This window comes from Cygnus olor, chromosome 2 (genome assembly GCF_009769625.2).
Source record: "Cygnus olor isolate bCygOlo1 chromosome 2, bCygOlo1.pri.v2, whole genome shotgun sequence".
In the NCBI taxonomy this organism is placed as follows: domain Eukaryota; kingdom Metazoa; phylum Chordata; class Aves; order Anseriformes; family Anatidae; genus Cygnus; species Cygnus olor.
The window spans coordinates 90,071,228-90,088,039 of NC_049170.1; the positions used below are offsets into that span (position 1 = coordinate 90,071,228).

General features: G+C 40.2%; 1 protein-coding gene across 10 annotated transcripts in view; it reads left to right on the top strand.

Moving 5' to 3' along the window:
* FHOD3 (formin homology 2 domain containing 3) overlaps positions 1-16,812 on the top strand; it is a 396,018-nt gene that overhangs the window by 39,884 nt on the left and 339,322 nt on the right. For all 10 annotated transcript variants that reach the window (XM_040548937.1, XM_040548935.1, XM_040548932.1 and 7 more), the window contains exon 3: positions 10,042-10,106. In XM_040548937.1, the coding sequence (XP_040404871.1) occupies positions 10,042-10,106 (65 nt within the window). The remainder of the gene's footprint in view (positions 1-10,041; positions 10,107-16,812) is intronic.

Genomic DNA, 16,812 nt, shown 5'->3' on the forward strand with positions numbered 1-16,812 from the left:
CATTTACACTGCAAAATGTATTGTGGAAATACTGTGCTTAGCTGTCTCTCAGCATGTTGCGTGCTATATACGGTGCCAAACCAACAGATGCGTGAATTATTCTTACAGCTTTCCCTAGGACAATGCTTCTTAACATAAAGTCTAATTTGGCATTCAGGTTTGCACATGCAAATATCTGAGGAGCCCAGTATTTAAGGTGGAAACCTAAAGAAAAACAACTACAGAAACAACTGTTGCCAGTTGTTTTATTTAGAAAATATTTAGCTTTTTTAACATTGGAGCTCCCCAGTAGCTGCATTTGCACTTTGCCACCCTCACTGACAAAGAGGTCACCAAGTGAGCAGCTCCTGAGGCATGGAAATGTGTTTCTTTTCACTTTGCAAGGAGGAGATCCCTTCCCTTCTGCATAAACAGATCGTCGATAGGGCTGCTCAGAGCTTGACTCCTGTTGGGAGGAGAAGGATCAGTCTGAGGATCCAAACCTTGAACAACAGCCTGCAGGAAAACGTTGCACACCCGCTGTCTGCTGTTGCAAGTTTCACACTGGTGTGGAGCTGCCCAGAGCACACAAGCAGCCAAGTGAGCTTGTGCTGGGTAATTAGTAAAAGCTGTGAACTTGCTACACTTCCTATTCTGTAGCAACTGTTCATGTGCTTGCTCTCACCCTGTGGTAAGTACAAAGTAGGTTTGTATAAGCAAGTTTACACTCTTGTTTATCCCATGGGAATTCATCTACCCATGTATTTGGTGTGTGGTTTTTGTTTGCTTATTTGCTTTCCCACTGGCTAAACTAAGGTAATAATAATCCACTTCTGATTTAAAAAAAAATAAAAGAATCTCCAATTTAACCTTCAGTGAGGAACTAACAGCTTAAACCACAGCAAATCTGGGAGCAGCCCAGGCTCTCCTGTAATGAAGCCGTGGAACTAGTGACCTCTGCCAGGGTTAAGAACATAAACAAGCACAGCAAATATTAATTTGCTTTTTCACGTTTACTGCTCAGTAATTATGCTTGCTAGCAAAAGCATTGGTGGCCCAGCAATAAATGCAAAGCCTATTTCAGAAATGGGATTAATATGGAGAAACAAGATTTGGCTTGAGGGCAAAATGCTGTTTAAGATGTCAAATTATGAAGCAGCCTTTGCCAAATATGAAATAGAAAACTTCCAAAAAGCAGAAAGAAAACCTGAGGAAGTATACTGATCAGTTCGAAGTAGAACCTATATTTATGTACATGTAGTTACACGTGTGTGTCTCCTACTGCAGGGTAGGACAGCATTTAAATAGTTGTTGCTGAGTCTGTTTAAACCGATCACATTCTGAGAAAGAGTGTAACTGGCTGATTAGGTCAGTATGACATCTCTTTGAAGTGTGTTTCCTGTCACCTTGGGAGATCTCATCTTCAGGTTGTTATTTTTTTAGTATCATCAATTGAACTGGAAAAATTGCAAAAGCTAGGGTTTCCTCCTCAAGGTATTGAGCATGATTTCTAGTAGAAGGGGAAAGTTGGTGTAAAAACTGTTGAAGCTACATTTTTCCATCTCAGTTTTTGATTATTTTAATTATGAAAAAATTAGAGTTGTGTTTAGTACTGAAAGTCAGGTAAGTTAGTAGGGGTCTTTGTGAAAATGAAGATTACTGTGTGGGTGCCCTTTGCTTCTGTCCTGCAACTGCAGTTTTTCTAATGAACTCAATCTGACATCTTGTTCTCCTGGAAGCAAAGCTGAGTCCCACAGCGTGACTGGAAGCACCAGAGGAGCTCTGGCTGAAGAGGTGGAAGTGCCAGGTGATGCAGCAGTGGAAGATTTGTTTCACTTTATTCCTTGCCCCTTAGTCCCAAGGTTTGTGGCTGATCCATAGCATAGAACCACAGTGTTATTCAGGTTGCAAGAGACCTCTAAGATCATCTAGTCCAATCTTCAACCTAATGCTAGTCTACCACTAAATCATGCTACTAAGTTCGACATCTACACGTTTCTTGAAGACCTCCAGGGATGGTGACTCAAGCGCTTCCCTGGGCGGCCTATTCCAATGCCTAACAACCCTTTCAGTAAAGACATTTCGAATATCCTTTTTTAAAAGTCCTTTTTCAGGATTATTTTAAGGTATCTGTTGCTCCAAGTAAAAGAGGATTTAAGTGAAAATCCAGATGTAACGTGAATGTCAAAGTTCAGGTGATACCAGTACTACATGACCAGAAACTGCCCAGTCTAAAGATGCCCGTGAGGAATGTGTAGCCAGAGTTTGACAGTTACTGACAGCTATGGGAAATATATAACTTAAGGCTGGAAAAGCTGGATGAACACTATGCAAAGTTGACAAGAAGTGAGGAAACAAGCCTTCCATTTTCTTTTAACCCAGAAGCAGTGTTATCATTACAATAGCACTTCTAATGCAAATCTCTTTACTCTTTGCCATCTCATAAAGTTTGTGTTTTCTTCATGCAAAAATGAAGATGGAACTTTAACTGAAAGTGACATCAGCCTTTCACAAAATGACAGAATAAATTTACTGCTGAAACAAGTGTATATGGGTTGAGATTTTGATCAGCTTTTGGGGAGGGAAGGGACACAAAACTTTGTACATGAATAAGGACAGCTCTTGAAAAATGGTCACTGTCAGACTGTGAAGGCAGCAGACAACCCTTAAGTATTTCAGGGGCCTTTAGAAGATTATCATTTTACTGTGTGGAAAATGAGGCATTGGAAACAGAGGAATAACCATCTGATGATTCAGAAAGCAGGGGGAAAGGAGCCGAGACAGAAATTCTCATATTCCAGCTCCTGAAGTTTGCCTGCACAGAAACTACTGAAAAGAACAAATGGAACAGATGTTCCCCTGTTTAAGCTTGCTGCATTTTCATAGCATATGAAAGTGATTCACTTTTTGTTGGCAAAAATCATTGCTTTGTGGTAAAGTACACAGAAGACTTTATCAACATTTACTCAGAATACATTAGTAAGAATAATTATGCATTATGAATGTGGATCATGAGACGTACTTGGTGAATCCCTTGAAGGTTTTACTCGACCCTTTTTGATGTTTCTCATCTTCTTCCCCCTTCTCTTTCCATCCAATTCCTTTTCCATTTCAAAAGGAAAAGAAAGGAGAACTCTGCCCCGTTACTATTGCTCTTGGGAGGAGCAGGTGGGTGTAAAGACCGTGACCTTGTAGTGGCAATCTGTGCGTAGTCCTTCCTGCCGCAGTGACACAGGCACTCACAAGTTGCTTCCTGCATGGTGTTTAGGTTGTTAGTAGGCAATGAGGCAGTTAGTTGTTATATTCATGTTGGAAAATACAGAACATAATAACATAATAATACTGGAAATAATCTCTAGGGAAAAAGTGCGTGTGAGTTTCAGCAGACTTTGTTCCATTGCATACCGTTGCTTTCACTGATTAGTCTGCAGCATTTTGCCTGCTTAGTTTTCTTTTTGGAAATATGCTGTAGGGATTATTTCTACCTGCATTGGTAAAGTTTTAGGGTGTATTTTTTTATTTTAATTTTTTGTTTTTAAATAAAGAATGAATGGTCATCTGACTAGTCTCTGTCTACTTTTATCCGTTCGTTGAATGGTTGTTGCTTTAGTCAATGTGTTATTGTCTAGCAATGCTCTAAATAAAATCTGTGAAATGATTAGATGACTTGCAAGAGTATTGCAAGAACAGGATGTAGACACGTTATGACTTCAGTCTAAGTTTTCAGGTGGAAAAACTGAGGTAAGAAAGGAAAGTCTATTGAAATCATTTAAAGATGAATTTGTGTGTTTGCCTCTGTTTCTAGAACCAGAAGGAGCTACTATTGCTATCATCCGTTTGTAGAGTACTTGGAGGTGAATCTTAGCATTTAAGACTTCTTTTCTTAGTGTTTAACACACTCCTGACCCCTTTGTTTCTATTATTTAGTGAGAATGTGACAGTTGATGGTCAGCTAGTTAAAAAAAGGTATTTGTTTGGTTGAGACTTTATGATGACTTTCAGAGAGATTCTTAATTCCTCTCTCCATGCACATGCATTCTCTTGGCTTTTACACATCTTTTTTTAAAAGTATCAGAATTTTTTTTTTTGCATTTCTCCAATCTACAACTGAACGGGGAAGTATATCGTATTGAAACTGCACTCAAACCATATCTTAGTGGCTTTGAAATCAAAGCCTAGGATTTATGCTGTCTGATCAATGGCAGATTAAGAAACACTTTTCTTATTGTGTATGAGCTGTCTTGCATATCTTTTTCAGGGAAAACCTGATAGACTTGAGTACTTGAACTCTTGCAAAAATTCCATCCTTTATACACTCAACAAGGAATAGTTTGTTTTCCTCTGATTGGGAATAACTTAAACTATGAAGCAACTGAGTGTGAGGCAATACCCCATTGTAGGAGCATTTTTCACTGTCTGAAAGGTGTGTGCAAGTGAAGATGGACATGTATAGGTGCTGAAATGAAGATGTGAAAGCCAGCTGCATTGTAAAAGTAACACGCTTTATGGAAGGCCCATTGCCATGTGTTTGCTTCTGGTGGCATGCTATTGACCAGGCTCCGCTCTGAGGAGGCAGTGGCTCATTCTTGAGCTTAGGGATTGCTGTTGGATGCTGTTCTCATTCAGCTACTCCTCTTGAAAAACCTGGATGTGATTATTCGGGGAGGTTGATGGTACACCAAGAAACCTGAGTGCTATGAGAGGCTGTAAGAAAATGCGAAGCATGTGTTTTGCATGTGTGCTCTGAAAACTTTCCACTAAGAGCAGCATCGGTGTTAGATAGGTTTTCATAACATTGAGATCGTTACATCAGGCAGTAGTAGATGCAGAACTGTTATATGAGAAGTTGTCAAGTTGGGCTGGCTTTATGCGCTGGCCAAATCTGCAAACATTTCCAGTGCTTATTATGAATTGGTAGATGTACGCAGGTACTGCATTAAGGTTAGTTTTCAGTCCAGCCTGATGCTCTCCTCGGGGTAAAATGGCAATTGCTGAAACGTTAGTTACCTTGATTTGGTCACCTTTTGTTTGCTTTGCTAGTGGTCATGAAGGATGGTGAAAATAACATCTGATTATGTCAGGAGAGGCTTGGGCTAGTTATTTGGATGCCTGGTTCATCTGATACCACCTGGTTCACAGTTGGCCTTGCTGCGAGGGTTTACTGATACCAAACCTGTGTAACAATGGGAAAGACAGTGTTTGCCAGTATCTGATTTCACCTTTTTTTTTTTTTTTGGTGAACCTGAAGAGGGTAAGCTTTAATGTACAGGTTTTACATAGTCTCACAAGCTGCATGCAGTGCAAACGTGAGCGAGTTGCTCTTTGCAGTGGTCCTCATCCTGGAGCAGGATGAGGAAGCATGGATGTGAGGAGGAAGGATGTAACCTGTGTTGTTAGCCCTGTGTCAAAATAGAACAATGGGAAAGGGGAGGTCAATGCACTGGACATGGGATCCCTTTGCTGCTGTTGTCAGTTTAAATCAAGTATCTTAGAATTTGTTTTCTATTACATCTAGGCTGTCTTGCAAGATGCTCAGATGGGAGCTGGAGGAACCGCTATCTCCCAGGTTAAAAAAAATTAGTTTTTGTGTAATTGTCTATTCGAGTACAGCAGTTTTCTTTTTCAAAGAGTTAAGTTAATCCAATAGCAATAATGAATTTGATATCAATGTAGATCTTGGCAGAATCTGACATCATGCGATGTAAAATTTGTCTAATAGTGCTCATAAGGCTATTAAATTGACTATTAAATACTTCTTGGTACTTCATTAACATTAAAACAAACAGACAAAAAAGAACAAAACAAACACCACCACCACCAAAACAAACAAACAAACAAAAAAAACCAAAGTCATTCTAAGAAAGCTGCAAGCCTTATAAGCACTAGGTAAGAGTAGAATGCACAGTCTTTATTACGTGCGTGGGTTTTGCTTTAAATAAATCAACCCTGTTTATTTGAAATTATTTCCCCCCCCCCCCCCAGTGTATTTCTGAACTCTTTTTGTTTTTAGTGCAATTGCTCTGTTATGCTGCGGAAATTAATGCCTAGGAGCAGGCAGACTAATCTGTGAAAACAAGTCAGATGAGCTTTAAATTGTTGGTTTAATTGGCTTTCTAAACCAAATTTTGGAGATTTTCTTTATGTTATGTAAAGGGCGAGGGAGGAGTGCAGACGTGTTTACTTTTAACAGAAAAATCTGAAACTCCTGTCCTTCACGCTTGCTTTGTGTAATTGTTAGCACTCGTATTAAATGAAGAAATGTATGTAAAGAACATCTCCATAAGAAATTTTTCTTGTTTTCAGGTAGAAATGTAAGCTGTTTCTTTTAAATCACATTCTGGATACTAGGAAATACAACTTCACGCTGGGGGAATTCAGGGCTTGCTGCCCTGTATTGGCAGCTTACCATGCGGCTGGCTTGGTGTGGTGGAAGGTAAATAATGGCTTTAAACAAATTGAAAGAGTCTTCCCTGTGCAGGAGTTGAAATCTCATATATAGTGCTACCATATTGTTACTTAATTTGCAGAAACCTGTTACCAGTTTACATATGCAATAGTTAACGTGACCAAGGCTGGTTTGGTTCTCTATCCTCTGTCTTTATTTACTGTTGGTTGGTGGCACTTTCTGGAAAAAGGATCAAGTTTCCTTTGTCCGTCTCAGAGTCACAGCATGGCTGAGGTTGGCAGGGCCCTCTGGAGGCCGCCTGGTCCAACCCCCTGCTCCAGCAGGGACACCCAAAGCAGGGTGCCCAGGGTTGGATTGCGTCCAGGTGGGTTTTGAAGATCTTCAGGGAAGGAGACTCCACAGTCTCTCTGGGCAACCTGTGCCTGCGCTCTGTCACCCATACAATAAAGAAGTTTTTCCTCGTGTTCCTATGGGACTTTCTGTGTTTCAGTCTGTGCCCGTTGTCTCTTGTCCTGTTGCTGGGCACCACTGAAGAGTCTGGGCCCGTCATCTTGACTTCCTTTCCCCCGGATATTTGAGTACATTGATAAGATCCTCTCAGTCTTCTCTTCTCCAGGCCTTTGATTTCGGTAGGGCAGCCTACACATAACATAAAGCACTGTGGACGCTAATAGGAATAACGTTGCAAATGAGCTTTGCTTTGGTTTCAGATCAGTGGGTAGAGTTTTGGTGTAATCACGAGAGGATTGTACAAGAAAAACTTGAATTTAACTGCACTGAGAGCAAGTTTTTAAATTCTGACTTGCATTGCATGTAACTTCCTTGTCCCTTAATAGGGCATTCCTGCAGATTTATTGCCTGGGCTGGAAAATTCAGCCTAAACTACAGCTAGAGCCTTTTGCTCAGTGTAAGGGAATGGCAGGAAGGACTCATTTCTCCCATGTTGTTTTGTCTCTGGCTCTGCCTAATTCCTAGGATCTCCTTCCTACTTCGTTGTTTCTATGTCCTTCTTGAGACTCGTGTTGCTTCTTTTGTCATTACCTTCTTCCTTACTGAATTTCTCTCAAGTTTTGAGTGACTTCCCCAATGTTTCTGGAGAAGGGAATTTCCATTGTCATTGTGAAGAAATTTCTGGAGCAAAAAAAAGATTTTGAGCAATAATTGTTTTTTGCTGTATTTTTGAAAGTATGTGGTAAACTGGTTCCCTCCTCCTCCTTTTTTCTTTATTAAGTTTTTAGTAAAATGCATTACAAACCAGGAAATGAAGATGATACAGACTTAGTGCATTTAAAATAGATAGTTTTCCTTGCTCAAAGAAACACACGTTGAAGCTTATGAATAGCCTCTGAGTAGCTCTGTCAAGGTCAATGGGCTTACTCATGCATTTGAAGCTGTGTGTGTAAGGAGCAACTTAATTGCACAGCTGTCTTGGGACCTTAACATGAGATGTTGTCTTTGAGGATGGGTACTTTAGCTTGCCAACAGCTTTGAGTCTTGAGAGCAGATGAAACAGATAGCTGTTCTACTGATTGCGTGCTGCATTAATCTCCTCTTTCCTTGTCTTGTAACTGAACGGATACAACTGTAGCTTGACAGTCAGAGACATCTTCATGAAGGAGAGCATCTAACCCAAAGAACTTAGCAAAATTATTTCCCGTTTACCAGAGGTTTCAGTGACGTGAAAAACTCTGTCAGGTGCCCTTGAAGATAAGAGTGGCCAGGATAAGGCTGGCTAAGCAAGTCCATCAAGGAAGGACAGTTGAAAAGAAGCAGTTTTCTGCACTGAATCCGGTGCTGGGGAGGGCAGGGGATGTAGTGAAGGGTAAGGTGGCAGTGTCAGATTGTCTTGGCAAAACTGCTCAAGGGTCCTGGGTGCCCTTCCTGTCAAGGAAAAAAGAAAGTCAAGCAAACCACAAGGAAGGGGTGGGGAAATAAACAACAACAACGAAAAACCACCACCACCTGGAAAAAAACATTAATCTTTTCTTTCCGTAAGAGATTTCTTCCTTTCATCTCAAGTAATGGGGGGTGAGTAGAATACTACCATCTTTTGATGAGTTACTGTATATACCACAATACAAATACGTCGAGTCTTGTGCAAGTGAAATTGAAACATCAGCAAGTGATGGTAGCATTAACATCTTTTTCTACTGTGTCAAAGATTCCTCTAGTACTTTATTAATTAAATATTCCCCAGGTGTCCTGGCACCCTTGGTGAAAGGGGCATCTGGGAGCAATCCACAGGATGTGAAGCCCAGCAAAGCACGGTGTCCGAAGCAGCAGGAGGAGTTTAGGTAGGCAGGGTGTCAGTCCGAACATTGTAATTTCTCCAGGAAAGTTTCAAGTCTAGACTGCAGACCGCACTTGTGGGGGAAGAGCATATTGCTGCTTGGCAATTCGAAAGACCTGCAAACCAGCAGCAGTATTAAGACAACGTAGATACTTTTCTTGCTTTGTCCTTGCAGAACAATTAAAGACTGATTTGATTTAAAGTTTGATTTTTACTTTTATTTTTTAACCTAATTAGAGAGAAAGGTTGCCATTTTGAAACTAGAACCAAGTCATTTATTAGCAGGTACATAATTTCATATTAACCACTTTATAAATTGTTTATTTTGCTTCTTTTTCCTAATTTCCTTTTGGTAGTGATGTTTTTCTGAAAGTATCTATCACTACTTTTACCGACATGGCTTCCCTGCAGAGTTTTCTGGCAGGGTAGTATAAAGGTAGTATAAAGTATGCTATTTTCTTGTTGAAAGTAATGAAAAATATTTTTGTTCCTCAAAACAACTATGGACAGGAAGCTGAAATACAGCAAGGTGGAGAAGAACCTTTACTGTTTTCTGGAAATGGTGGGTTTGTTCTGATTAAGTTACATCCAGTGGGAAATTTTGCTGGATGTCGATGCAAAAGATTGAGCCCTGAAACTTCTCAGCAGAATCATGAAGCATATGACTGAGGCTCCAGTCTCCTGGTCATCCTCATGGAAATCTTCTGAACTCACTCTAACAGGTCCATGTCCTTCTTATGCTGGGGACCCTGGAGCTGAATACAGGGCTTCAGGTGGGGTCTCACAAGAGCAGAACGGGGGGGGAGAATCACCTCCCTTGCCCTGTTGGCCACACTGCTTTTGATGCAGTCCGGGATATACTTCATGGACTTCAATGACAGATCAGGGTATGTGACCAGAATTGTGAAAGTTTAAGCAACTTCTACCTTGACCTTGCATTTTCTTTTTGCACTTGACTATGCCTAGCTTTAAAGTATTTCTGTGAACATTAAAGTGTGCAGTCATCACTTGGTACTTCTTTAATATGGATTTCTAGAGAATCTTTGTGGTGGGTTGACCTTGGACTAGCTGCCAGGTGCACCCCTAGCTGCAGTCCCCTCTTCAACAGGACAGGGAGAAAACAAGATGAAAAAACTCTGGGATAAAGACTGGGAGATTACTTACCAATAACTATAAGGGCAAAACGGACTTGACTTATGGAAAAGTAATTTATTGTCAATTAAGGTACAGTTGGATGGTAAGAAACAAAGACAAAAGCCACAACACTGTCCCTCATCCTTTTTTTCCCAAGCTCAGCTAAACTCCTTCATTCCTAACTCTTCCACCTCCTCCCTACATCTTCATATATTTTTCTTCTATTTTTTAGGAGGGGCAAGAAGCACAGTATAATTTTGAGGACCCAGCTGTCAGTGAGAGTCCATGCTTGCATCGGTAAGTGAAGTTCCACATCCCTAAAAAAAGAGAAAAAAATAGACAAAATGGATCCCTTGGAAGCACGTCTAGGGAATATGAATCAGGCTTGCTGTGTTAAGGGTAGTAGGCCAGTACATCTGTTTCCTTGTTGTGTTTGCTGCTCTGTAAAATTGTTACTAGTTACATTATCCTTTAGTCATGTTAAACATCTCAGAGAAGTATCTCATTTGAAAGTGAAATGTGATGGTTGGAGATGCTTTGGAGAATTTTGGGTTATTCGTCTTGCTGCTGCCTTTGTATGTGCCTAAAGAAGATTGTATTCTGAACTGAGAAGGAAATCTGAGGTATTGTTGGCTCACAGCAGCTACAGCATTTTAATAGCATGTAATATTTACTGCTTCAGGTCTTTCAGATCTTGGCTACTTACTGTCATTATCGCAGTGTTGCTGTCTTGGCAGTACCCTGGTTAAAACAGTGCTGTCACGAGGAAAAGTCTGAATTAATAAAGTGTGTCACAAGAGCTTTAAGATTGCCTGTGTGGAAGCAGACTTGCTGTCACAGAGCTAATGTTCTCTGCTGTTCTATAGACCAGTGTGCTTCACTGAGCGTTAGTGGCAAAGCTCATGCTCACGTTTGGGTAATGTTAAGAGAGATGTTATAGATATCTGGTTTAAAATCAAATCCTGTATCTACATGCCATAGTTGCTTGATTTGTTTTCAGTTTTTCTATAGTGGATTCAACACCCTAACTTGTTTACCTCGTGGATGGTTTTGCTTTAAGAGATCACAGATGAAGCATTAGAACATAGACACTTTCCTTAATAAAAGAAGAAAGTCAAAATTTGTGTTATTTCCACAGTGCTGTTGCTGTTGGAGGATTCAGGCTTTAAGTACATCTAAACTTCTTTCCCCTGCCCCCAGGGCGTGTTATGAAATGGCCTTTATGGGAATTTGAACTGAGTATAAGTAACCTACAGAATTCCTCAAATACCTACCGTTGAGAGCAAACTTCAGGCTGCATCGTGCAGGAACAGATTCTCCATTACTACCGTTGATTTGGAGAACTACAGTAGAGCAAGCCGGTGTGTTAAGTATTGGAGGAGAAACAGAAATGGTGCAGAGTCTGGGCTGATTTTGTAAATATGAATGAAATTATGAACAGTTTAGGGAAGCTTGTTTTTGTTGGGTCTGTGAATATCTTTAGCAAAATAGACCAGTGCACCATGAGAAGATTCCGTATGTTTCCTGTATTGACATTTTATAAGACGCTTTTAATGTAAAATTTATAATTTTCCAGGGTTGCAGGAATTGTTGCCAGCTTCTCTGTGTGGCTACTTGGTTTTAATCCGTTTGCGATCAAGCTTATTGCAGGCAATTAGGCATATTACTGTGTGTGTATTGTAATTGTTCTTGCGTGGAAGTGTATTCCTTTGTCAGGTGCTGGTGTGCTTTGGCAGCAGCAATGCATTCGGTGCTGAGTACAGAGGAAGCCAGGCTGCAAGACTCGAGTCCAGATCTTAGCATCCTAGAAGTGAGGTGTGTTTGGATGTGGGTTTTTGGCACGGGTCAGTACAGGCATAAAAGCCAAATGCAAGATCTGGTTCTAATTTCCAGCCCCCCTCCTGAAGTTTAGATTTTTAGCGTAAGTTTTTGTTTCAGCCCGTAGCTTGTTGTCATGTAACTTCTCTTCTCTCCTTTTTTGTTTCGATGTATTAAATGTATCTTATTTTTTTGGAATGTGTTTGTTTGAAGCAGTTCTTAATAGCGTCATCGTGTGATAAAATGTCTGTCGGTCAAACTTGTCACAGGACAGGAGGGTTGTTTCTCTGTCAGTGGTCGCTTTCCTTCATCCTGCGTGTACTTTCACGTCAGCTGCCTGTTAGGTCTCTTCTGAAATAGAAGTGTTAGGTTTTGAGGTTAAAAGATGCGTTACATATTTGGAGCAGAAGCCGGGAGCTAGAGCAATCTGAGATGGTGCTACGTGGAATAAAAACATCTTGCTGTGGCTGTTTTCTTTCAGTCCCCACCCGCCTGTGTTAGAATTACAATTGTCTTCATGTTATCCCTGGAAAGCATTGTGGTTAGAAATGTTTCTGACTATGCAAAGTCAACGCTGGCTAGCTAGGACTGCCTTCCGAGAAGTCCTGGCTTCTTCTCTAGTGCCCTTGCCTCAGAGCCGTCCTTGCACTGAAGGTTTGTAAATCGCTTTAAAGAGCCAAGCGGTGTGCAGAACTAGCTTTCATGTCATAAATTCTTCCGTTGGGAAGCTGTACCAACGTCGTCTTCTTTCTAATATGTTATGCTTTTAATTGTGGGAAATGCACGACTGTTTACGTTCAGATCTCCAAGTAAAGTTTTCCAGCATTAGTGGCTTTGGTTCTCCAGGGAATTCAATTGGCCTTAGTGTCAGAGGATGTATTGACTACAGGCCAGTATTTTTTAAGACTTAGGAAGCTTTAGCAAATCCCAAGTCAAATGTGGTGGTGTGTTTTTGTTTGTTTTGTAATTGTTTTGTTGTTGTGTTTTTTTTTTTTTTTTTTTTTAGCAGGGCAGGGAATGAATAAAGCCCAATAACCTGTGTGTGGAAGTTGCTAGAGAGAAGTATTTTCTGCTCTGTTGTATACCAGTCACTCCAAAACATCTCAACTCAATTTAATGCATTGGTGTATATATTATTTTCTCTCAAATTGAGTTCTTGTCACATGCTTAGACTAAAGGTCTTTCAGCATCAAGGAGCAAATTTTCATTTAAATATAGCTCTACTTATTTTCACATTTTGGCTTGATCCTGATTAAAGCGTCAGTACTAATTAAAAGATAATTTCAAATATGAAATCGAGTTTTTTTTTTTTACTAACTGCCATATTTACAGTGTTCTTTTGTATGAAAAGAATTGCTGAAACCAGTTTTGCTCATAGAATGTAAGTAATTGAAAATTAGAGGTATTCTTGCACCTGTTGATGTTAAGGGTCCTTAGTGGAGGAAGATCAATTATTAAATTTTACAATGTCAATTGTTTTTTTCTCAAATCTGTCAAATTTAGCCTTTTATTTAAATTAGATTTATTGTGAGTTAATACCCTGTGGGAAAAGTGTTTCTGGTATTTTTGGCAGCCATGTGACTTTCCTTTTATATATTTAGTTGTGCCTTACCATAAGTTTAATTTGTATGTGTTTAACAATTACAGGGCTCAGCTGAAGCCCTGATAAAGTCCGATGTAGCTCTGAAGTGAGAACCCCAGCAGTGCCAGAAACTTTTGCCCTTGAAACTACATGGAAGACTTTAGTCAGAGCGATTCTGACGTGGAAGTTTTAAAGCTGCTGTGAAGTTTGAGCTCCACTCTTCCTGGGCTTGGTGCCTTTGCCGCGTGGTTGTTTGGACAGCTCTGTTTGCTTCAGCTGCTGCTTCCTTCTTGCTTCGTGGGCCTGTTGGTTGCTTCTTAGAAGTTTGCTCTTAAAATCCTGGGTAGTCTCTGAGGGAAAAGACACCGTTTGCTCTTGCGTACCTGAGTGCTGTACCTAGCCCAAGAGTCCCATGTCCTCTTTTAAAACGTTCAGGTTTGGGACTGAATCCTCAGAAGTGTTACTCTCAGTACTGAGAAGGAGTTTGGGCTAGGCCTGTGATAATAGCTTAGAATGCTTCTGCCAAAAAACAAACAAACAAAAACAACCAAAAAACAATAATGTGAGCTTTAGGTGTTAATACAATGTAATACAAGAAGAATGCCAATATTGATGGTTTATGTAATTCTCGATACGTGTATGGGCCTGGGATTGGTCAGAGTGCCGTGGCTTGGAAGAATGGGAAATGTTGCAAGCTGTATTAAATTTTACTTCTCCTTTATATCGGTCCATTATTAAAAATGGAAAACAAAACAAAATGACCTTGGTTGGCTATAATTTTTTTTTGCATTATATAATTACACTTCAGTATCATTACAGCCCCTTCCTGCATTTATGTGAAGTCTTGCTTTTATCTGTTGCTAAATGAAAAACACCAATGTGCGTAGATATCTGAGTATTAAGTTTCGTAGCTTGAACCAGGTAGGTCCTTAAACAGCGTACAAGTCTATTACTGCAAGGGTCTTGTTAAATGTATAATCTAACTTCATTATTAGTCATCGTCACTGTTTTATAAGCCCATTCTGTTGGCTTTTGCACATAGGCAGTTGCAGATTTACTGGAGCTTAGCGGATCTACGGCGTGCTTGCCCTTCCCCATCCTTCCATGAGCGCTGAGCCGTGGATTGCTCCCGAGTAGGTGATGTAACGTTGGCCATGCAGCACTGCAGCTGTTTCTAGCCCCTGTTATTAGGGCATCTGCTTTATCTAGCCATGTTAGCACCAATATTGATCTTTTTCACGCAGATCTTTGGGTTGCCTTTTTGACATCATCTTGCTCTTGATACCTCTTACGAAACTTGGCCATAAATATCTTTGAGTTGTTTTTGTTCTGTTACACCTGAGGGAAGCTACAAGCTAGTTGTAACTACAGGGCTAGTGCAAGCCAGCTGTTTTTATTTGTCCTTTCATGGCTGAAATATGCATCTAGTCCTCTTTTCCATGTACAGTTTTCCCTTCTGTTTTCCATTATGTGGACTTGTTGTATGTATTAGAGCAGATATGATTAGGTCCTGCAACTATTTACGCATACATTGAACCTTTGGTATGACCTTTCACTCCAAGTGCTTGAGCTGCAAGTCCCTTCCCAGTGGAACCGCGTGCTTTCCTGAAGACAAAATCAAGGCTCAAGTCAATAACCGCATCTGGCACTTTGTTGCAGGGAAGTTAAGATACATAGAGATGGAAAAAAATAAGCTTTGTCTTTCTGTGAATATAGTATAGAAGAGTTGAAAAGACAGTGTGGTTCTGGTTAAGAAAACGTGAAACCATGTTGTATCGTTCTCGGAGGGCAGAGTTAAGCTTGTGCCTACAACCCATGTTATTGGTACTTTATCGCTTCAGATGCTTCTCCCTCCAAATCTCATCATATTGCATTTGTCTGGCATATCCACGTTTGCAGTGTGCTGAGGGCTGGAATGGAGTTCTCAGAGTTACGGAGACTGAAGCTCCTGCAGTTGATGCTTCAAAACTTTCTGCTGTCTCTTTGTTTTTCTTTTCTTAAAAGGAATAGCTTATTGAATTTAAAATAAACAGCTTTCTTGTGTACAACTGTCCAAAATACGCTAAGAGGAAGAGTCTAATTAAAAAGTTTTCCTAAAGGAAGCTTAATTGTGGCATTAGGTCTTTCCTTTGAGCTCTTCATTTGGGCCAGCTTGATTTATATACTCAAATGCAAGTCTCAAGAGAAGAGGTACTTTGGATTGTTTGAAGGGCATTTTACGGTTTTCTGTTCAGTGTTAGGCATTCCTAATAGAAAACATTTTCTGTTGGAGAGAGAGAACATGTGGAGAGCATTAGCCGTTCAGCAAAACATGCAACCGATTCGGATTTAATTTAAAGGGAACAAAAGAGGTGCCTTGAGAATTTGTCGGAAGCGCTGTGGTTTTCAGTTCGGTGCGCTGATGGTAACAGAGAGGTGAGTAGAAATTGCTTTATCAAGTATGTTCTTAGCATAATTGGGACAGAGGAGATGGTGATTAATGGATTTAATAGTGCTACATAGGGATCCCGCATGCATTATGGATTTGTAATCATGACACACTTCCTATGATTCTTGCCGTTCCTCGGTAAAAGTCCCAGCTTAAATGAAGATAATAAACATGTTTATTAGATGTAAACTGACATCTCACAAATTGAAAAAATGTGAAAAATGATGCCGGAGTTTGGAGGCTTTTTTTTTTAGGGTTAGTTTTTTTTTTTTTTTTTTTTTAATAGTATGACATGAGTTCTAGTTAGGACAGTGCAGACAGTATTGGGGCCTGCTTCCAGATGTGGTTGGAGATATGATTGGTTCAGCTTTTTTTTCAGTTTGGGTGAATCATGAAATAGCTGCAAAGGGTATGATAAAAATACCTTTTTGAGCTTTTTAGGCTTATTTAAACTTGCTTTACTGAGAATGTGGAACACAGATGCTTCAAGTAAAATCCCATGGTCTCCTGATCAGATTGCTTTGCGAAAAAATTATCTGTATAGATCACTTATGGTGCTTCTCTTCGAAATGTACACCTCTTCAAACTGAAATACTAGACTCATGTTGTACTCCTAGTGCATGGTTATAGTCAGCCTCCTTTGTCAGATCAACCTCAGCTCTTCCTCACAACCTGTTGTCTGCCTGCCTTCGTTGGTCTCACCAAGGAAACTCAGGGCTGGTTCTGTATGATTTCAGACGGTGTTTGAGACGAAGCAGGGAGCTTTCCAGGAATTGTCTCCGTATTTCATGTAAATTGCAATTCTTAAAGTAGGCTTTGCAGCAAAATAACCAAGAAGCTGTAGAGCAGATAAAGCCTCTGTGAGCAGTGGGTTGTTGCTTTAGAGCGCTGAATTCCTGTTTTTAAAAGGGCTCGTTCCAGTTTTGAAAGGACTGCTGCGGAGCGTGCAGTGGGATGCTTTTCTTGTCTTGGGAAGCTTTGTGTTACCATGTGGAAGCTTATCTGACTTGACTTGCACCTGAAAGTGCTGCAGAAATTGAGAGAGATGTCTTTGAATTGGGATATCCTCCTTATGACTTCTTTTAATGACAGCTTACATTTCCATTGCAATTCACTTTTCTAATAATGTGTTAAAAAAAAAATTTCAAGGGAGAAGAAATCTACTTTTGATTCTT